The sequence below is a fragment of the Colobus angolensis genome, unplaced genomic scaffold (assembly GCF_000951035.1).
Source record: "Colobus angolensis palliatus isolate OR3802 unplaced genomic scaffold, Cang.pa_1.0 Scaffold3, whole genome shotgun sequence".
Taxonomy (NCBI): Eukaryota; Metazoa; Chordata; class Mammalia; order Primates; family Cercopithecidae; genus Colobus; species Colobus angolensis.
The window spans coordinates 23,224,848-23,247,817 of record NW_012116265.1 but is presented as its reverse complement, the minus strand read 5'-3'; the positions used below and the strand labels follow the sequence as shown (position 1 = coordinate 23,247,817).

The following is a 22,970-nucleotide window of genomic DNA, read 5'->3' as shown; positions in this document are numbered from 1 at the left end:
GAGGGTCTCCCAGAGGCTTGACTTACTTTCTGTCACCCCAGCTTGCACTGCACATGTAGCCTCTCTTGTCTCCCTTGTATACCTGATGTGTTTACTTTATTATCACTGTGTAAATGCTCTTCCTTCATATCTTTTGTTTTCTGCTATACTTTGCTTTTGTGTGTATTTATCTCCCTTTCATTCTCAAGCTCTTAAGATATTGTTTAACTTTCTTTTCAGTATATTCAAACATATCAAGAGTTCACTTTCTGGCTCTACTGCTTAACTGGACAAATTACTTAAACTCTCTTCTGTGCCTTAGTTTTCTCATCTATAAATTGGGGGTAATAGTATATATTTTCGAGGTTACTGTAAAAATTATTTGGGAAATAAAGATCTAAGGATGCAGCTCTACACAGTGTTCAATATGATGATAAGGTTTTGATGTAGCCATTACAAAAAAAAGTCTGTGTTATGATGTGAAACAATTCCCAAGTCTGCTTTTAAGTGGGAAAAAGGCAAGTTGTATTAAACACTGCCATTTGGGTCCCCACTCCTACCATGTTTCCTTTCCGAATCTCCAGAGAACAATGAAGGATTAGAATAGTGTCTACGTACGCAGGACATACTTAAGAACTGTAACCTGTTCCAGTTAGCGTATTGCCCACTCTCTGCCAGGTGTCATGCTGATAGACTCCAGAGATGCTACAATGAGCAGAGCTCACATGGAGTGACCACATCTGTGGTTGGCCTTGGAAGATAGCCTTTGTAGTATTTCCTTCTGGGTATATGCAGTCATTCATTCAGAAAACAGTTACTGAATGCCTGCTCAGTGCTGTGGGGGACATAGTAGTTTATTACATGGGCAAAGGCATCAAGAAAGTAACACACCAAATGTCAGCCTTTTCTTTTGCCTAATGTATCATGTGTTGTCTTTTCCTACTCTATTATTGTATATGAAATTTACTATACCAAGATACCTTATTCTTCCAAAAGGAACACAGTTTACTACAAACTTAATAGCATTTAAAATGTGAAAGAATTGATAGCCACATGCATCAAAAGCAAATTATTCCTCATATATATGAGTAGAGCATTAGTGCCCTCCCCCCCAAAAAAATCTGTAGCTTTAGTACCAAAGACATCTAGTGGCCAGATTCTAGCTCATCAGAAAGTAATCTAAATTTTTCTGGAATAAAATGCAATTAATAACATGGCTAAAAACTTTTGTTGAATTTAAGTTTGTTGTCTTTTTCCAAAATACTGACACAAAAGGATTATGTGAAATATTGTAAATTAGAAGCATATTATTCTGTTAAATTCATTTTTCTACAGGATTCTTGGGACGGCCAGCATATTCCAGTACTTTTCTCCATTTTTTGTGGTTTATTAGTGGCAGTGTCTTACCATCTCAGCCGACAAAGCAGTGATCCATCTGTACTTTTGTAAGTGAACTCAATTGTTACTGAACTAAAGAAATTTAAGTAAGTTGGTGTTTTTTTCAAATAACTTTCAAGATCTCTTTTTTCCAATGCCCTTCCAAAGTGCTTTGGCCTAATCTATAATAAGTTTCAAAATATATTAACTTTGGGTTATTCTAATCAGGTTGGCTGGGAATATTAGTGTTTTCCTTCCCAATTATTGAAACTATGTTTTAATAAAAATATTTTCACTGTATGTTTATTTATGGTATCCTAAACATTTTAGAATTTCTCATTTGGTAATGATTAAATATACTCGAATCATTTGGTTTTCTATCATAAACTTCATTGCCCATTTGAATTACTGATTTTCAGATTGTGTATTTTCTATTATTTTTTCTTTTTTTTTTTTTCACATAAAGCTCTTTAGTGCAATCCAAGATTTTTCCAAAAACGGAAGAGAAAAATCCAGAAGACCCTCTATCTGAAGTAAAAGATCCACTGCCTGAAAAACTTAGAAATTCTGTTGTAAGTTTTAACATTTAGAATCACCTAAAAGACTTAAATCTTAGATAGCTGATCATGTTATATGAGGAACACTTTTTGAAAGTCATTAGTAATTGGAGAAAATGTATAATTATAATTTATAAGATTAGTTGTACATTGTTGATTGTCTTTATTCCAAATATTAAAATGTAAGACATGCTCATTCCTCAGACTTGGTTTGTGTGTAGAACAGAATACTAAACATTTTATTTTTAGGTCAGGTGAAATTAAGTCATTTCATTGGCCATAGAATTTTTATTCCTATTCGATTTAGACTAGGATCTGAAAGATCAGCATTAACACAAATTAGATTCATTTTGTTGTTATTGTTCGTCTTTTTGAAAAAAACGGTCTTTGTAAGTCATTTATTCGTCTTTTAGGTTGTTTTATTTCTCAAGGCCAATCTTAAAACTGTGTGTGTATTCTGAAGGAGAGAACAATAATCTGTACTAATGTATTTAAGTAAATGCAGTAGTTTTTAAAAGTTTCTAATTTCGTGAATTATAATGTTGCTTGTATTCCTTTAGTAATTATTTGAAAAATGAATTCTGTAAATTCATGTCTATTTATGGAATAAAACAAAATCTTTTTTCTCAGTTTTAGGTCACTTTCCTTTGCAAAAGACTGAATTTATATAGATGTTGAATTAGACACATTTACTTTCAGTGCACTTGACCTGTTCACATATTCTTTCAGAAACTTTAGAAATACAAAACTATATCAAGATGTTAGAATGACTTTTTTCTAACTTCGGTTTCCATGTGGACAGAGAATGTTTCATGTTAAGTATAGTAGGATGTTCTGAATCTGGCTTATAAGCATAAAATCTAAGAGGTCAGTTGATGAGCAAAGATGTCAAGAGGTTTCTGATTTTTCTATAACCACTGATAGAACCAAAATCTAATAAGTAAAATGGACTTAAGCACAACAGTTTTCACATGTCAAAAGACCAGTGAAAATATAAGTTATCCAAAGGGATATACCCGTATAAATGACACTGTGGTCAGGAGTGGTGATGTGTGTGCCTGTAGTTCAGCTACTTGGGAGACTAAGGCTGGAGGATCCCCTCAACTCAGGGGTTCTGAGCTCTAGTGTGCAATGACCATACCTGTGAATAGAATGGCACTCCAGCCAGGGCAACATAGTGAGACCCTGTCTCAAAAACAAACAAATGAAAAATTACAGTACCTTAAGGTACCTTATTTTCTTTCCCCATATGTAAAAGTAAAACTTACAGACCAATGGGGGAATAAAATCTTCATTCTAAAAGACTTCATTGCAATATGTTATACGGCATGCAGAATTAGATAAGTTGTTCATTTCTTTAGTATTACAGTGTCAAAGCCAAAATATGAGGGAATTGAGGAAGAAAATAAGATTTTTTTGTGGTTAATATGTATAAGAAATCTAGAAGTGTGGCCAGGTGTGGTGGCTCACACCTGTAATCCCAGCCCTTTGGGAGGCCAAGATGGGCGTGTCACTTGAGGTCAGGAGTTAGAGATCAGCCTGGCCAACATGGTGAAACCCTGTCTCTACTAAAAATACAGAAAATTACCCGGGTATGGTGGGGCGTGGTGGCATGTGCTTGTAGTCCCAGCTGCTTGGGAGACTGAGGCAGGAGAATCGCTTAAACCCAGAAGGTAGAGGTTGCAGTGAGCCGAGATTGTCCCACTGCACTCCATCTTAGAGAGAGAGAAAGAGAGAGAGAGAATGAATCTAGAAGTGTAAAAGTATCAGTGAAAAATTCTTTTTTTTTTTTCTTTAATACTGACTGAGCTAGCCTGGCAAAAAGTTAATTCTTAAACTGTGCCAATTGGGAATAAAGGTAAAAGATTTTAAAAATTTTTATGTAATTGTTTAATAATTCTTTTTTTCCCTCCAGAGTGAGCGATTACAGTCTGACCTGGTAGTATGCATTGTAATTGGTGTGCTGTATTTTGCTATTCATGTAAGCACAGTCTTCACAGTATTGCAGGTAAGGAATCATTTTCTCCTTCTATTTATTTGTTTGTTTGAGACAGGGTTTCACTCAGTCACCCAGGCTGGGGTGCAGTGTTGTGATCACAGTTCATTGTAACCTTGAACCCCCGGGCTCAAGCGATCCTCCCACTCAGCCTCCCAAGCAGCTAGGACTACAGATGTGCACCACCACACCAGGCTAATTTAAATAATTTGTTGTTGTTGTTGTTGTTTGTAAAAACTGAGTCTTATTGTGTTGCCCACGCTGGTCTCAAATTCCTGGGCTCAAGCAATTCTCCTGTCTCAGTTTCCCAAAGTACTAGAATTACAGCTGTGAGCTACTGCACCCAACCTGTGTATGTTTAGATACACAAATATTTGCCATTGTGTTACAGTCACCTACAGTATTCAGTACAGTAACATGCTGTACATTTTTGTAGCGTAAGAGCAATAGGCTCTACCACATAGCCTCAGTGATAGTAGGCTATACTGTCTTGTCTGTGTAAGTACACTCTGATGTTTGCACGATGATGACATTCCCTAGCCACACATTTCTCATAATGTATCCTGTTGTTAAGCAGCACATGACTGTAACTTTGTTTGGACTCATTTCTGATTAGATTTTAATGTTTGTCCATAGTGCTGAAATATATGACTTCTTATTTGTTTTTTTATCAACAAATACTTATTTTCTCATGATTTCTCTGGATTATGAATCTGGGAGTGGCTTTGCTGGATGATTCTAGCTCCGGATGTTTCATGATGCTACAGTCATCTGAGGTTCACTGTTTACAGGCCTCAGTTCCTTCTGATTATTGGCTGAAGACCTCAGTTCCCTTCCATGTGGTCCTCACCATAGGCTGCCTAACTGTACTCATAAAATGGCAGCTGGTTTCCCCCAGAGCAAGTGATCCTTGAGAGAGAAAGCCCAAAACAGGAGCTGTACTGTTTTATAACCTGGTATTGGAAATGACATGCCACCGTTTCTTCCATATTCTGTTGTGCACATAGACTAACCTTGGTACCTTGTGAGAAGAGAATATACTCAAGTATAAAAGCGAGAGGCAAGGATCATGGGAACCATTTCAGAAGCTGACTACCACAGTCCATCAGTAGACCACCATGATCCACATCCCTTCTAAATGCAAAGTGCATATACCCTCTCCTATATCCCCCAAAAGTCTCATTCCAGTACAGTTGGAAGTCTAGAACATTATAATCTAAATCAGGTTCAGGTATGGGTAAGGCTTCTTAGGTGTTGTTCCTTAAGTACAGCTCATTAAGGACTATTTCTTTCATCTGTAGGCCATGTAATTATCATATTTAGTGCCCTGCATTATTTTGTGCCTATCCATGTTTCCATTTGGTGTCATTTTTCCTCCTGCTTGAAAGATTTCCTAGGACATTTCTTTTTTACTTAGGGACGAAGTCTCACTATGTTTCCCAGGCTGATCTGGAACTCCTGAGCTCAAGTGATCCTCCCGCTTTGGCCCCAAAGTGCTAGGACTACAGGCATGAGCCACTGCACCCAGCTTCCTCTCCAGTTTAAAATCCCCCTTTCTTGCTGTCCTGGGACATTTCTTGTAGTGAAAATCTGCAACTTTCCTTAGCTTTTGTAGCTCTGAATAAGTCCTTATTTCACTATTGGTATTGAAAGATACTTCATTGGGTATAAAATTCTAAGATGACAGGTTTTTTCTCTTTTAGTACATGAAGATGTTGCTCCACTGTCTTCTCCCTTTTATTGCTTCTGACCGAATTTATTCCTATGTAGATAACTTTTTTCTCTACTGCTTGAAGATTATCTTTTTATCACTAGTTTTTAGAAATTTGATTCTGATGTACGTTCACATAGTTTTCTTCATGTCTTTGTGCTTGGGGTTTATTGAATCTGTGGTTTATAGTTTTTTTTTTTTTTTTTGAGACGGAGTCTTGCTCTGTTGCCCAGGCTGGAGTGCAGTGGCCGGATCTCAGCTCACTGCGAGCTCTGCCTCCCGGGTTTACGCCATTCTCCTGCCTCAGCCTCCCAAGTAGCTGGGACTACAGGCGCCCGCCACCTCACCCGGCTAGTTTTTTGTATTTTTAGTAGAGACGGGGTTTCACCATGTTAGCCAGGATGGTGTCAATCTCCTGACCTCGTGATCCGCCCGTCTCGGCCTCCCAAAGTGCTGGGATTACAGGCTTGAGCCACCGCGCCCGGCCTATAGTTTTTATTAAATTTGGAAAATTTTGGCCATTATTCCTCTAGACATTCTTCATTTTTTTCAGAATGGGTGTATATTTTTATGGGGTACATGAGATACTTTGATACAGTCATGCAATGTGTAGTAATCACATGGTAAATGGGGTATTCATCCCCTCAAGCATTTGTCCTTTGTGTTATGATCTAGTTATTACTCTTAGTTATTTTTAATGTACAATTAAATGATTATTGGCTGTAGTTACCCTGTTGTGCTATCAAGTACTAGCTCTTACTCATTCTTTCTTCTACTTTTTGTACCTATTAACCATCACTATCTCCCCCCACCACCCCTACTACCCTTCCCAGTCTCTGATAACCATCCCTCCTTCCACTTTCTATTTCCATGAGTTCATTTGTTTTAATTTTTAGCTTCCACAAATAAGTGAAAACATGTGAAGTTTGTCTTTCTGTACCAGGCTTATTTCACTTAACATAATGACCTCCAGTTCCATCCATGATATAGCAAATGACAGAATCTCATTCTTTTTTATGGCTGAATAGTACTCCATCATGTATATGTACGGCATTTTCTTTATCCATTCATTCATCTGTTGATGGACACTTAGGTTGCCTCCAAATCTTGGCTGATATGAACAGTGCTGCAACAAACATTGAGTACAGGTATCCCTTCAATAAAATTGATTTCCTTTCTTTTGAGTATATATCCAGCATTGGGATGGCTGGATAATATGGTAACTCTAGTTTTAGTTTTCTCAGGAACTTCCAAACTGTTCTCCATAGTGGTTTTACTAATTTATATTCCCACCAACAGTGGAAGAATTCAGCAGTGAAGCCATCTGGTCCTGGGCTTTTCTTTATTGGGTGACTTTTTGTTATGGCTGCTATCTTTTTACTTGTTACTGGTCTGTTCAGCTTTTGGATTTCTTCATTGTTCAAACTTGTTAGGTTGTATGTGTCTAGGACTTAATCCATTTTCTCTAGATTTTCCAATTTATTTGCATATAGTTGCTCATAGTAGCCACTAATGATACTCTGAATTTTTGCACTATTAGTTGTAATATCTCCTTTTTCATCTCTGATTTTATTTATTTGGGTCTTTCTTTTTCTGGCTAAAGGTGTGTCAATTTTATTTATCTTTTCAAAAAGCTAACTTTTTGGTTCCTTGATCTTTTGTATTGTTTCTTCATTTTAATTTAATTTATTTCTGCTCTTACCTTTCTTAGGTCCTAGTTCCTGGAGATACATCATGAGGTTGTTTGAAGTCTTTCTACTTTTTTGATGGAGGCATTTATTGCCTATATACTTTACTATACTGTACTGTACTATACTATACTGTACTATCCTATCCTATCCTATCCTATACAGTACACTTCCCTTTAGCATTGCTTTTGCTATATTCCATAGGTTTTAGTACGTTGTATTTTCATTTGTATTGGAAATTTTTAAATTTTATTTTCAGTTTCTTCATTGACCCAGTTTTCATTCAGAAGCACATTATTTAATATCTGTTTAATTGTACAGTTTCCAAAGTTCCTCTTGTTATTTATTTTTAGTTTTATTTCATAATGGTCTGAGAAGATACTTCATATGATTTCAGCTTTAAAAAATTTGCTGAGACTTGTTTCGTTGCATAGCATATAGTCCGTCTTGGAGAAGGTCCCATGTGTTAATGAGGACAATGTGTATTCTACAGCTATTGGATGACATAAATGTCTGTTAGGTCTGTTTGTTCTATAGTGCAGACTAAGTCTGATATTTCTTTGTTGATTTTCTGTCTAGGTGATCTGTGCAATGTTGAAATTGAGGCGTTGATGTTCCCAACTATTATTCTATTGAGGTCTATCTCATTAGCTTTAATAATATTTGCCTTATGTATCTGGGTGCTCTGGTGTAGGGTGCATATGTCTTTATTATTGTTATACCCTTTTCTGAATTGATCCCTTTGTTATTTATTTATTTTTTTGAGACAGCGTCTCGCTTTGTCACCCAGGCTGGAGTGTAGTGGTGCGATCTCAGCTCACTGCAAGCTCTGCCTCCCGGGTTCACGCCATTCTCCTGCCTCAGCCTCCTGAGTAGCTGGGACTACAGGTGCCTGCCACCGCGCCCAGCTAATTTTTTGTATTTTTAGTAGAGACAAGGTTTCACCGTGTTTGCCAGGATGGTCTTGATCTCCTCACCTCGTGATCCACCTGCCTTGACCTCCCAAAGTGCTGGGATTACAGGCATGAGCCACTGTACCCGGCCAATACCTTTATTATTATTATAATGACATTCTTTGTCTCTTTTCATGTCTTTTGACTTGCAATTTATTTTGCCTAATACAAGTATAGCTCTGCCAATATGCTTTTAGTTTCTATTTGTCTGGAATATATTTTTAAATGTCTTCTCTTTCAATCTATGTGTATGTCTACAGGGGAAGTTAGTTTCCTGTAGGCAGCATATAATTTGACTGTTTTTTTAAAAAAATTCAAGCAGACTATATTTTTATTTATTTATGTTGATATCAGGGTACACATCTGGACAGTATATATCTTTTAACTGGGGAATTTTAAGCCATTTACATTCAAGATTTTTTGCTAGGTGAAGGCATACTCCCATCATTTTCTTCATTGTTTTCTGAATGTTTTATATATCCTTTGTTCCTTTCTTCCTCTTTTATTGTTTACTCTCCAATTTGATTGGTTTTTTGTAGTAATAACATTTGACTTTTTTTAAAAAAAAGCATTCGTTTATCTTCTTTACCCATGTTTTTATCCTTTCATGTGTTTTCATGATGGTAGATATCATCCTTCTGCTTCTAATTATAGGACTCATTAATTTCTTGTAGAGCCAGTCTAGTGGTAATAAGTTCTCTTAGTCTTTGCTTTTTGGTAAAGATGTTATTTCTCCTTTGTTTTTGAAGGATAAAGCTTTTCTTGGTATAGTATTTTTAGCTGAGAGTTTTTTTCTTTCAGCACTTTGAATGTGTCACCTCATTTTCTTCTGGCTGGTGAGGTTTCTACTGAGAAATTAGATGTTAGTCTATTGGGGGTTTCCTTGTATATAACTTAACCCTTTTCTCTTGCTGTTTTCAGAATTCTCTTTTGGTCTTTGACTTTTGACAGTTTGACTATAATGTGCCTTGGAAAAGACCTTACTGGGTGAATTGTATTTGAGAACTTTGTGCTTCCTGTATCTAGATGTCTAAGACTTCGGAAGTGTTCAGCTATTATTTCCTTAAATAGGCTTTCTATGCCTCTGCTCATTTCTTCTAGAAACTCCAAAATTCAAATATTTGGTCATTTTTGCAGTGTCATATATATCATGTGAGCTTTTTTTCCTTCCTTTCTTCCTTCTTTCCTTCCTTCCTTCCGTTTTTTTTTTTTTTAAGATCCATCTTAAAGTTTAGAAATTCTTTCTTCTGCTAGATCTAATCTATTGTTGAAGCTCTTGCTTGTATTTTTTATTTCATTTGTTGAATTCTTGAGTTCCAGAATTTCTGTTTGGTTTCCTTTTATGATATATCTCTTTGTTGAGTTTCTCATTTAGATCATGAATTGTTTTCCTGATTTCTTTGTATTACTCTTATGTGTTCTCTTGTGTCTCACTGAGTTTCCTTAATATCATTATTTTGAATTCTTTTTCAGACATTTCATAGATTTCCTTTTCTTTGGTATCTGTTACTGGAAAATTATTATGTTCCTTTGGAGGTGTTACATTTTCTTTTTCATGTTTCTTGTGTCCTTACATTGATACATCTGATATAACAGTTTTTCCAATTGTATGGATTGGCGTTTGGAGAGAAAGACTGTTTCCTTTAGATATATCTATAGTGTTGGTTGGACAGGATGCTTTGTCTCTGATTCTGGTTGTGCATGGTAGCGTACTCTCCATATGATTTCTTTGGCCATAATCGGTGTTAGTCATGTCTGTGAATTCCTCAGTGACTCAGGCTGCATTTGTTCATAGAGGCTGTGGTGAGGCATTGCTGGGGATACAGATGCTAGGCAGGCTAGTCCTCAGACACCAGTAGTGGCTGCAGTGGGTCAGGTATACTAGTCCTTGGCCCATGGATCAGCATACATGGGTGCCTGTGGTGTTGGGTCTGGGCAGGCTGGTCCTTGAGTCTCCAGTCAGCATACTTGGCTATTGGTGGTAGCAGGGAAGAAAAGTTTTAAGATGCATACATCTTTCTAACAAATGACTTTTCTCCAGTATGAATCAGGATATGGCAGCTCAGATGGCAATCCCTGTTGAAGGCCTTGCCACAACCTTCATAGTCACAAATGGTCTCTGTCCTGTGCACTTGTACAGGTATGCATCAAGCTTTTAGGCCTTGTTGTAATTGGTGATGCAATCCAGGAAGGAACAGATGACCCTGCTGCGAAGCATGAGGGGTAGCAGTGGAGAGACTGGGCTGGGCTCTTGCTGGCTGTGATGAACAGGTCAGTGATGGTTATAGATGACATTACCACAGTGACCAAAGCCAGCGGCTGCAGGGCACCTGGGTCTCTATGCCGTGGGACAGGTATACAGCCGTGTGCTAAGCCATGTACTGTGAACCAGTGCACGCAGCCAACTACTCCGGGTGGACCCCGCCTTACCCCATCATCTCTGCTACTGAAAACAATTTAATACATTGCTCTGAACATCTCGTAGAACATTCATGTAATAGGCAATACACCTTAGGCCACTCTCTCGTTATACAATAGTGTAAGACACCAGAGAAAGTAGTTAACACATTTCAGAATATCTGTGATATAGGAATAGTCACTAACTTTCAAGGCTGATTAGAACAATCTACATAATTTAGAAATGTTAACTGTAGAAAAATGTTTAGTTCTTATATTCTAAAATGGACATTGTTCATTATCAGATGGAAAACTGAACTGACAAATTAGAATTTCTACAGTAAGTCTCAGAATCACTCCTAATTTTATCACTTTTATTATTATTTTCTTTAGCCTGCCCTCAAGTATGTGTTGTATACATTGGTTGGCTTTGTGGGTTTTGTAACCCATTATGTGCTGCCTCAAGTTAGAAAACAGCTACCATGGCACTGTTTCTCTCATCCTCTGCTAAAGACACTCGAGTATAATCAGTATGAAGTTCGAAGTAAGTATTTCATTAGCACTTTTCTTTTTAATACTCTGAGGTTTTCCCTTTGCTATATTGATAGATGATTGAATTAAATGAATATCATCATGGAACATTTGGCTTGTGTTTCTTTTGCTTAAGTTTGAAGCTGTTAATGAATCTAATCTTTTGCAGGATGCATTAATTTAGCTGAAATATGAGTGTCAGTGTTACAATGCCAATTTTCCACAGAAGAAACTTACTTCTCGCCTCTCTAAATTGTTCTTCACAGACTTCTCATTGATGAATCCTCTTTTGTATGTCCATTACTTCTCTTTCCTGACCCTGCTCTTCCCCCTAATTAGTTTTCAGTGCCATACAAGCAATCCAGTCCTCTTTAAGGCCTCTCTACTTGAAATAGTTTTAACTTAATGTGTAGGGAGGTGGAATGGTCTTTGTTCCTGTTTCTGTCAGAGACACTGTGTCCTACCAGAGAGGAGTGTAAAGAGTTGACAACGTGAAAAGAAATTAAAAACATTTTTAATTGCTGTTATTAGTTCAGATTTGCAATAAAGTATAAAATGATGGAAAAGAGATAGAAGGCTAATTCACTCGCCAAGCTTTTTCCTTACCACTGTAAACCCTGACCTTTCTTTCCTGTTGAAAGTATTCAGCTCTTGTTCATTGGCCCCATTATCTATAATATATTGTACTTCCTCAGTTTAGAGAAATAATAAATGTTCATACCTATGTCACAATTTATTGTATACCAATGATTATTAAATAAGCCAACTTTTTTCTCACACTTTTTTTTCAGTTAGCAAATTACTATAGAGTAAATCATTCAATTGCTTGAAGATAACTTTTTTAGAGAACTCTGAAGCCTTTGAAAGCTTCCTCAAAAAGGAAAATGACATGAAACTGCATAAGAATCTGGCCCATTTATACCATCAGGAAAATAACTCAGAATGAGATATGTTTTTAATGGTGAACTATTACTGCTTTCATATATAAATGATGACACATATCTAGTTTGTTTTAAAGACCAACACTTTTCGTTAAAATAAATTATTGATCTTTTAAACCTTAGAACATTTAGTCTAAATACAAATTTTGAATCAGCATAACATTTTGACATTTATACTACTAACAGCAAAGTTGTTTTTTTCTTGTACTGATTTTAGCAACTCAAGGAAAAAATATTATATCTTAGAGAACTTCCTAAAACCAGGTGATACTATTTTCAGATAGCCAAAGAACCATGTTTTAAATCTTTTAGTTTATCCTAGACACTTTCCCCGATGAAATAATATTGTAGCATTGGAAAAAAATTTTTGGCAATGAAAATTGCTCTTAAGTGTGTGAATTCAAATCATATCGTATTTTTATTTTGGCTGGAAGGAGCAATCTAATGATCTTCAGTCATCTTTTTTCGATAAGTTATAAGCATAAATGAGAAAAATTATGGTTAAAAACTGAGGTTTCAAGAATTAAAGTTTGAAACTCATCTAAATGATAAATCATGTCTAACTTGCTAATTTGTAAGTATCTGAGAGCTCACAGAAGTTGACAGTTGATTAAAGTACTGGCTTTTTAAAAACATTTTATTTGTAGTTTGGTACTAAATTTGAGTTGTAAAATTTTTCTTTCTCATCACATTGACAAACTACTTCATACGTTAGATGACATGTAGTCTTCTTGATTTATACTGCCTTGTTAGATGCAGCCACGATGATGTGGTTTGAGAAACTTCATGTGTGGCTTCTTTTTGTGGAGAAGAATATAATCTATCCATTGATTGTTCTCAATGAACTGAGCAGCAGTGCAGAGACAATTGCTAGTCCAAAGAAACTGGATACAGAGTAAGTATAGTAGTCTTCTAATATTGTCTGACTACTGGAGGCTGTTATAAACAATGTCTTAAGTTGTTGATCAAATATTAAATAATTGTTTTCTTCATGCAAGGCACTGTGAGATTAAAAATTTAGGTGACATTTTGTCCTTGACTTCCCTTTTTTAAACATTTGTTTCTGCTGTTAACATATTCTCTACTCCAGACATCTCATTGTCAATTGATATTTTATGAGAGGACATTTTAAAAATAAGGTTAATTTTTAATATTAGATGGCTATTTTGATGCACTGTGTACCTTACACCATATAAATGGTCAGTTGCCTCCATAGTCATCTGATGAGCCTGCCTAATAGAGCAGGTACCTATTGCTGAGTCAGCATTAATGTTTTTCATTTGCTAAATGCAGTTGGTGTTAAAGTAATAGAAATATTGAGAAAATAGAAAATCAGATGTCAGAATTATAATATGATTATTTTAAAAACATGGTCCCTTATATAAAGGATGAGAATCATAATGAATAGAATTAAAAGGGAATAGTCAGATACTTTCAGGATGTGATTTACCTAGCTGTATACATCATTTTTGGACGCTTACATTTAATGTATATATTGTAGGCTTGGTAAAGTAAATGGTGAATTTTATTTTAAGTTACTGTCTCTTCTAATGTTTTCAGTCATGAGTTGATTTGTGTTTTCTTTGTGTCACAGATTAGGTGCTTTAATGATCACCATTGCTGGTTTGAAGTTGCTACGATCCTCTTTTAGCAGCCCTACATATCAGTATGTCACAGTCATCTTTACTGTGCTCTTTTTCAAATTTGACTATGAAGCTTTTTCAGAGACCATGCTGTTGGATCTCTTCTTTATGTCCATACTCTTCAACAAGGTAATTTATCACTGAAAGGAGTATCCTTCTCTATAAAAACTATCTCCCTGAGTTATATGCTATTTAGTCAGGATTTTTCTTACACTTCATTTGATGTATTATTGTTTAAGTTATCTCTCTTCAACCAGTTATTTAGGAGCACATTGGAATCCCTAAACAAAGATAGTCACTGTGATTTATAAAAGATATATTTCTTGCTATCGCTGAGAAGATAAGATTAAGTTATCTAAAACCATTAGAGAAACATTAATAAGTATATATTTTGAAATATATAGAATCTCTCAAAAGGTATATAGTTTTGAATAATTTTAGAAACAGAAGTGGTAATAATTGAATTGGGCTCTGTAGCCCAGTGAAACAGGTAGATGCTGAGGAGATTGAGGCTAAGTGGGAGCAGTCAGAAATTAGATTGATGTGACATTTGCAGAATACTCTGAACTTTACAGGCTGCTGCTAAAATTCATTATCCACCCATAAGATAGATGTTCTTAGGCCTTTTACAAATTAGATGGTAAAACCTTGGTCCTCTGCCTCCTAACCCAGGAATCATTTTGCTGAATCACACTACCTTTCTCAATGAAATAGGCTATACAGTCAGATTATTTGTCAGTGAAATAGTGATTAAATTTCATGTTAACACTGACCACATCCAAAGGACTTTGACATATATTATCCCATTTGGTAGGTAACAGAGAGCTGAAGCAAATGAACAGCTGCAAAACACAATGAAATTCCAATTTTAGGAAAGTTAGCCTGGTCAGCCACATTTGGCTTCAGTTGGGGAAGAGAGAACCTAAAGGTATGGAGAACAGCTTAAGCGATAATGACAGTAATTCAGATGTGATAGTAGTCTGATCTAGGATGGGGAACAGTAAAAATGGAAAGCCATTTCATTGATAGTCAATTTCAATTTTGTGATAAATAGCTTCTAAAATATTTCAGTATTATATCTGTTCAGTCACTAATTTGCATTTTTATCATTTATTTCCTCTTCTAGTGAGTATGGTTATTAACCAAAGGAGGAAGCCAGAAAGTTAATCAGAGAATTGTATAAAGAAGCATGTGGTTTCTCACAAACTCAAATATTTAGATTGAAAATTGTATTTCATCTTATACTGGTTGGAAAAAAGTGAAAGTTGCAGTAAAATATAAAGTAAATAATCTTTGAAATATAGTTGCTACACTTAACTGAATTAGTTTGGATTTTCTTAATACTTTTATTGTTAAATATATTTTTTAAAACAAAAACCTGTTTTAGAACTGTTCTAGATGCTTAAGCTACACCAATGAACAAAACAGAGAAAGCTGTCCCTTTGAGTTTGTATTCGAATTGGTCAGTAGATAGAATTTAACAGTGACAATCGGTAGTATTCAAGGGATTTCTTCAGATATATTTTTTACTTTAAGATATCATTATAAGGTATATCATGGATTTAATAACCTTTTAAGAAAAATTACATGTATAAAAAAATCCCTTTACCTACCAACCATTACATATTGTTACATATTGTTCTTTTCTTTAATATTACAGTTAAAATTGAAGTACAGTTTGTTTCACACTTAGAATCTGAAGAGGTTTCTGAGTCATTGCTTTTAAGTCATTGTAATGGCATCATGATGATATATACACGCTGCTTTTACTTACCGTGATCCTGATTACATTAGTGCCGAGGACTGCATAATTTTGAGTCATGGCAAAAATAATTTTGAATAATGGCAAAAATACTGCAGTTCATCTACATTTTTTAATTGGTTGGAGTTGTGATTTCTTTTTTTAAATTGGAAGTTAAGTAAGTTCATTTGTAAATCAGTTAAAGTATTTTAAAGGATGAGGGGATTGTTGCCTAATCATGCAGAGGCAGTCTTGGACAAGTACGGCAACTCTGATTCAGTATTGAAAAACTGTTCAACTGTAACATATCCAACCTTAAATAAAATTAAAATGTGTATCCTGTTTCCACTGATAGCAATTAAGGTTACGAACAGATGCCTAGTATACACAACTAAATTTTTATGGAAACAGGCGGTGACAACTGTATTACAGCTGCTGTTTTCACATTCCTTTTGACATTACATTTAAAACATACTCAGTTTTCATAGCAGTAAAATTTGCGGAAAATGTGTCTTAGAATAAAATAAATATATGTATTCTTTAGCTTTGCAAACATCTTGATTTTTTTTTTCAAAAACAATTATTTGCTTTCTACCTTACTTTGTTTTGCTTGTAGTAGCATAATATGGCCAGTAGAGGGCATAGAATTTTTTTTTTTTTTTTTTAAAACAGATGAAACATAAATCCATATGTAGCTACCTATCTTTACTTAGAAAGTGTCTTTACTCAGAAATAAGCATTTAGGCAGTTGATATATCTTTTCCTAGTATGCAAATGGCAAATAATTTCAATGCCATTTCCCTATCAGGAGGAAAATACATTTTACAGGTTTTTCATTTTCTAATTCAAATATCTGATAAGGGTTTTTTTTTTTTTTTTTTTTTTACTGACAGCTATTCTTTTACTCTTGCAGCTTTGGGAACTCCTTTATAAATTGCAGTTCGTGTATACCTATATTGCCCCGTGGCAGATCACATGGGGTTCTGCTTTCCATGCCTTTGCTCAGCCTTTTGCAGTTCCTCGTATCCTTCTAATTAAAGCTTAATAAGAATGGGCAGACATATTCTTGACAAGAACGTTGGTTTATCGATGTAATCTTTCACAGGCATAGATAAAGTTTACTGTGTAATAAATTGTCAAAAATTCATAATCTTGGCCGGGCGCAGTGGCTCACGCCTGTAATCCCAGCACTTTGGGAGGCCGAGGCAGGCGGATCACCTGAGGTTGGGAGTTTGAGACCAGCCTGACCAGCATGGACAAACCCTGTCTCCACTGAAAATACTAAATTAGCCGGGTGTGGTGACACATGGCTGTAATCCCAGCTACTCGGGAGGCTGAGGCAGGAGAATCTCTTGAACCCAGGAGGTGGAGGTTGCGGTGAGCCGAGATTGCACCATTGCACTCCAGCCTGGGCAACAAGAGTGAAACTCTGTCTCAAAAAAAAAAAAAAATCATAACCTTTTATATCCACACCTATACTGTTGATTGTTTAACTTGTATTAACATCTGTGGTCCACAGATCATCTGAACGTAAGAAGAGTATTCAGGTTTTGTAAAAAAGTAATGCTGATTTAAAATCTTACATTTGCATATGTGAATATTAAAGTCCAGGAATCTTTAATACATAAAAGAAATGTTTAGCATTATTTTTTAATAAATGAAGGTACAAAACATTTTTTCATAATGTGATATGAAACTGATAGAATTAAACTTCTGTAAAAAATTTTCTACTCCCACTATTTCTTAGTATTTTCTAAATAGTAGTAAGGGTGTAAGGGTTAGTAACCACATTGATATGGAAAGACAGACTTATGATATCTGCAAGCTTTAGTTTTAACCTTGTGGAAAATTGAACTCTAACATCTCTTCCCAAGATTAATATATGAACTTTTACCAAATACATATTAACAAATATTGATTTGGCTCCTTTGAAAACATCATACCAAGTTGAACTTTCTGTACGTCTTTCTGTTGGTGACCCCTTAATGGCTGCCCAGTGATACCTTCTTTTGTATTCTTCTGGTGACCCTCAGTTCTCTAATTGATGTAATCTAAATGTATCTGCTAGGTTTTTGTGAGGTGTTTTTGGCATCTGTGCTCAGATGAATTTCAGTGTCCTTAACTAGTTTTCCCATAGATTCAGCCATGCTGTTTATTCAGGCTGCTGTCTCGGCCTTCTTCTCTACTCCACTGAACCCCTTTCTGGGAAGTGCAATATTCATCACTTCATATGTCCGACCTGTGAAATTCTGGGAGAGAGACTATAAGTGAGTAAAGTAAAACACTTGAAAGACAATTTTTATCTTTTCTGCTAGGAAAAACTATTGACAGCATTATTATTAGAATTTATTGTTTGTAATTTATTGTGTTGAAATATTTGTTTTTGCTAAAACTTTATAAATATTTTTAAAATTTGAAAAGTATATAAAAAAAGAGACCAGAGGAAATTACTTTTTATTTTTTATTTTTCTTGTCTTTCTTTTTAAACAGGATCTCATTCTGTTGCCCAGGCTGGAGTGCAGTGGTGCGTCTCGGCTCACTACAACCTTCGCCTCCTGGGGGCTCAAGTGATCCTCCTGCCTCAGCCTCCCGAATAGCAGGGACTAGAGGCTTGAGCCACCACGCCAGCTAATTTTGGTATTTTTTGTAGAGACGGAGTTTTGCCGCGTTGCCTATACTGCTCTCGAACTCCTGAGCTCAAGCGACCCACCTGCCTCAGCCTCCCAAAGTGTTAGGATTACAAGCTTGAGCCACTGTGCTCAACCATTTTTTTCTACTTAGAAGATATTTTTAAACATTGTTCTGATTGAATATGTTCATTTTTATATTTTTTCTTTCAGTGATATTAGAATTATTTCACATTAATAATACTCTGCAACTTTATGCTATATAATATCATTATAACAGTCATCATAATGAGTTACAGTTTTTTTAGAAATACCTGGCTATTTCTAAAGCTAAATTTTTATAGGTTATTTCTGCTATTTTGAGAAGATAAGTTTTTAATGACCATCTTTGTGCATGAATCATTTTCTCCGTTTAGGCTTAGTTCCTTGGGCTAGCTATTTAATCTAAAGCTTAGTAACTATGTTTGTATGTAATCTCTCCAAATTTCATTTTATTTCAGAAAACATTCCTAAAAGGGAATGCTTTTAGGAGTTACGAGTTATGGAGTATAAACATTTTAAAGGCTTTTAATATATATTAGCACATTGGTTTAGAAAGAGCTTGTACTAATTCCTAATTCTACTGACCATCTCCATGACTGTCTTTCTCTCTATACTTTCACAAATTGGCATATTTAATAGGTGAAAATTGTAATCTCACCTTTTAAACAGTGGAATAGTTTGTAGGTTTGAAACTAAATCTCTGGTCCTTTATCTAAAACCACACATGGTATTTCCCATTTTGGTGAATTTCTGTGTTGTTTACTATTATTCTTCTGGACCAGTTAGCCCAAAGTAATGTTCAATGGCTGCAGTTCTTAACTTTTTGAATTTAGAACCCCTTTGTACTCTTTTTTTTCTTTTCTTTTTCTTTTTTTGAGACAGAGTTTTGCCCTTGTCATCCAGGCTGGAGTGCAATGGCACAATCGCGACTCACTGCAACCTCCGCCTCCCGGAGTGCAATGGCGCCATCTTGACTCACTGCAACCTCCGCCTCCCAGGTTCAAGCAATTCTCCTGCCTCAGCCTCCCGAGTAGCTGGGATTACAGGCGCCCACCAGCATGCTTGGCTAGTTTTTGTATTTTTAGTAGAGACGGGTTTCACCATGTTGACCGGGCTGGTCTTGAACTCCTGAGCTCAGGTGATCCACCCGCTTCGGCCTCCCAAAGTGCTGGGATTAGAGGCGTGAGCCACTGTGCCCGGTCTTATGCTCTTAAAAGTTATTGGAAACACTAGAGTTTTAAAAATAATGGATTTTATCTACTAATATTTACTAGAGCGGGAAGGAAAACTCAAAAATTTCAACTGTTTACTTATTAACTAATTTAAAAATAACAATGATGTATCTATTGTATATTTGTGTAAATAACATTTTAAAGTTATGAATAACTATATTTACACTCCCCCCAAAAATTAGTGAGAAGAGTGGCATTGTTATATAGTTTTGCAAATCTCTTAATGTCTGGCGTATTAAAAGACAGCTGGATTCTCGTGTCTACCTATACTTTCAATCATCTGCAGTATATTGTTTTGATTGAAGTATCTGAAAAAAAAAAATTCAGCTTCACACTCACCGTGTTGGCCAGGTTGGTCTGGAACTCCTGACCTGAAGTGATCCACCTGCCTTGGCCTCCCAAAGTCCTGGGATTACAGGCATGAGTCACCTTGCCCAGGCAAAAAAGAAGTATTCTAATAGCCTTTTAAGACAATCCTGGATATTTTTCTTTGATCTTTCACTGAAACCCAAGAAATGGGAACTTCTTAAAAGCTACTTGCAATATGGAATCTAAAACCGTATCTGTGAACTTTTGGAACTATATTACATCAAAATCCACTCATCTGTCTTATACCCTGAATGGATCTTTTACCCATGCATAATTTTGTAACATTTTTTATTGGTCATTTGGAAAATACTACTTCATTGAGTAATATAGATTTTCTAAATGTTGATACATTTTATTATGTAGTGATGTTTAAAATACGTTCATTGGTATCACCACCAATCAGAAAGAAATTTTAATTATTGGGAAGCTGTCAAGCTTATGGTGGTAGATAGGAGTTTCCCAAATTTTAATTTTTGTTTGAAAATTCGGGTTTTTATTATTGTCAACAGGTATTGCTGGTTGTTTTCCTTGAAATAACAGGCTCACTTTCTTTATTTTTGGGAAATATCTGTCAAATGACCACATCTAAATAATCTCATAATTTTTCCATCAGGGTTAAGTAAAAATGGTGTTCCAAGAAAAAAAAACAGCTAGTTCAGCTCGGAGTTCAAGCAGTTGCACAAATGCTTCCCCTCATGACAGCCATTGTACTTCAGAAGGCAGCAGAAGTGCTTCATATATATTTTCTCATTTTGCCATACAGAGAGTTAAAAAGGCCTGTACTGTGAGTTGAGATTTAATAAAGTTGATACCTTTTACTGCTTCATTAGGGACATTTTTATGTGAAACTTGGATTTTTTGTTTGCTTTATTGTGCAAGTGTGGCAGCGAAGGGTAGAACAGTTTGGTGCTGCTGCCTTGATTCATGCCCAGGCACCACAGTCTTACCCACCATTGCTTTAGTACCACCAGTGCAGTTGTCAACACAATGTAAAAAGCAAATAACAGCTCAGTGTTAACTTTGAAAATAGTTTTGATCTGGAAAACTGCCCAAAAAGCCTTAGGTTCTGTGGACCACATTTTGGGAACTACTGTTCCAAAGAACATTGCATCACTGAGCATTAATAGATTATACCTTCCTTTGGCAAAGAATGTTCTAACCTCTCTGAATTTTTAAGAACCATGTACAGTATACATTTTTTTCATCCTGGTCAGCTTTTTTCTCACAGTGCGTGCATAGATATCTTTCCATACACTGTACAGTTAAAAAAAAAATCTGCTGTGTTTGTGTGTGATGAAGGGGGGAGAATTTTAATTCCTAAAAGTGTGCTAACAAGGCATTTTATCGTTATACTAATCACAGGTTTTTTCCAGATATTTTCATAAAGTGGCAACCTTTATTTTATACATTTCCTATAGTTTCTCCCTCACTCTTAATTGTTAAATATTTTTTAATGTAAAGAAAGTTACTAAAAATGTTTTATTTTCTTTAGCACAAAACGAGTGGATCATTCAAATACCAGACTGGCTTCCCAGCTTGATAGAAATCCAGGTAATAGCTCTATTTGTGAATAAGGAAGCAAGTCTAAAGATTTGTTTTATATATATATATATGTTTATATTCACTCCTAACTTGTTGGGAATCCTCTATGAATCCCAAATATTCACTTTTAAAAACTAAATATTTGTTTTACTTTTGCAAAATATATGTGAATTACAGTATCTACAATTTATATATCCATCGTTTATAAAATGCATCTTAAGAAAGCTTATAAGAATGAAAAATTCCATTCAAAGATAGTTCTTACATAGGTTAAAATGTAGAAAAACGGTTAAAATAAAACTGGTCAGATGTTTTCAAGGGTCTGCAGTCAGACTGATACATGTTTTATTAGTATATTTCCTTCCACCCTTCCCTCAATGTTTAGGTCAATATTAATTTAATTTGATTCAGTTTATTGTGTACAGAGATGTCATCAAGTGGGGGCATATGCCAGTCAGGATAGAGCTTTAGTGGGTGACACCTTGCTGGTGTTACCATTATCTAAAGAATGGTTCTTAATTTTGTCCTTTGGGAAACATCATTTTATTGGCCCACTCAATAGTAATCTGTCACAGAGAATGAGAGATTAGCATATCAACCAGAACCTCAGTGTATTAATTTACTAAAATGAATATTACTCCCAAATACACTGGAATATTTGTGTCCATTTGACTCATAAATTCCCTCAAATCTGATTAATTCTCAGTGATAACATTGGACTAAGGAGAACTAGTTATTTGATACTAATGACCATCATCATCATGTTCTGGTAGAGAAAATAAACATTTCAGCTCTAGTATGTGCTTGTAAGGGGCTAGTTTATCTTGCTGATGATGCCATTCTGCATAACCAAAGGCCATGTCCTGAATCAGTGTATACATTTTTGTGTTGTGCTGACATAGAATTGATACAGCCATTGTGTTGACATTAGAATTTGGAGTTTCCTTTCATTATTTTATTCAGTTAGACTAGGTTTAAAATAATTATTACACTTTGAATATCTTACCGTTCTGCAATACTATACTTGGGGCATGCATTTACAGATTATTGCTTTGCATGAGTTACTTCTAGAAATGGTCATATAATCTATTAAGTGATGTTTATTTTAATTCCTTCCTTCCTTCCTTCCTTCCTTCCTTCCTTCCTTCCTTCCTTCCTCTTTTTCTTTCTCTTTCTTTCTCTTTTCCCTCTTCTCTTCTCTTATCTTCTCTTTTCTTCTCTTTTTTTTGACAGAGTCTCACTCTGTCACCCAGGCTGGAGTGCAGTGGCACAGTCACGGCTCACTGCAACCTCCACCTCCTGAGTTCAAGCGATTCTCCTGCCTCAGCCTCCCAAGTAACTGGGATTACAGGCGTGCACCATGATGCCCAGCTAATTTTTGTATTTTTAATAGTGACAGGGTTTCGCCATGTTGGCCAGGTTAGTCTCCTGGCCTGAAGTGATCTGCCCACCTCAGCCTCCCAAAGTGCTGAGATTCCAGGCGTGAGCCACCATGCCCAGCCTATCTTAATTTTTTTTTTTAAGGTTCTCTGTTGCTATATACAGTTTATTTCTGCTTAATATTAGCCATCTCAATATGGCTAATATTGACTAACCAACTTCTTTTTTTTTTTTTTTTTTGAGACGGAGTCTTGCTCTGTCGCC

At 35.7% G+C, this 22,970-nt stretch overlaps 1 protein-coding gene across 2 annotated transcripts in view; it reads left to right on the top strand.

Annotated features, from left to right (window-relative positions):
* Positions 1–22,970, top strand: part of PCNX (pecanex homolog (Drosophila)) — a 211,816-nt gene that overhangs the window by 123,972 nt on the left and 64,874 nt on the right. For both annotated transcript variants that reach the window (XM_011949638.1, XM_011949639.1), the window contains 9 exons: positions 1,315–1,424; positions 1,823–1,928; positions 3,829–3,921; positions 11,052–11,202; positions 12,884–13,025; positions 13,725–13,902; positions 16,428–16,536; positions 17,652–17,781; positions 21,277–21,335. In XM_011949638.1, coding sequence (XP_011805028.1) covers positions 1,315–1,424; positions 1,823–1,928; positions 3,829–3,921; positions 11,052–11,202; positions 12,884–13,025; positions 13,725–13,902; positions 16,428–16,536; positions 17,652–17,781; positions 21,277–21,335 — 1,078 coding nt within the window. The remainder of the gene's footprint in view (positions 1–1,314; positions 1,425–1,822; positions 1,929–3,828; positions 3,922–11,051; positions 11,203–12,883; positions 13,026–13,724; positions 13,903–16,427; positions 16,537–17,651; positions 17,782–21,276; positions 21,336–22,970) is intronic.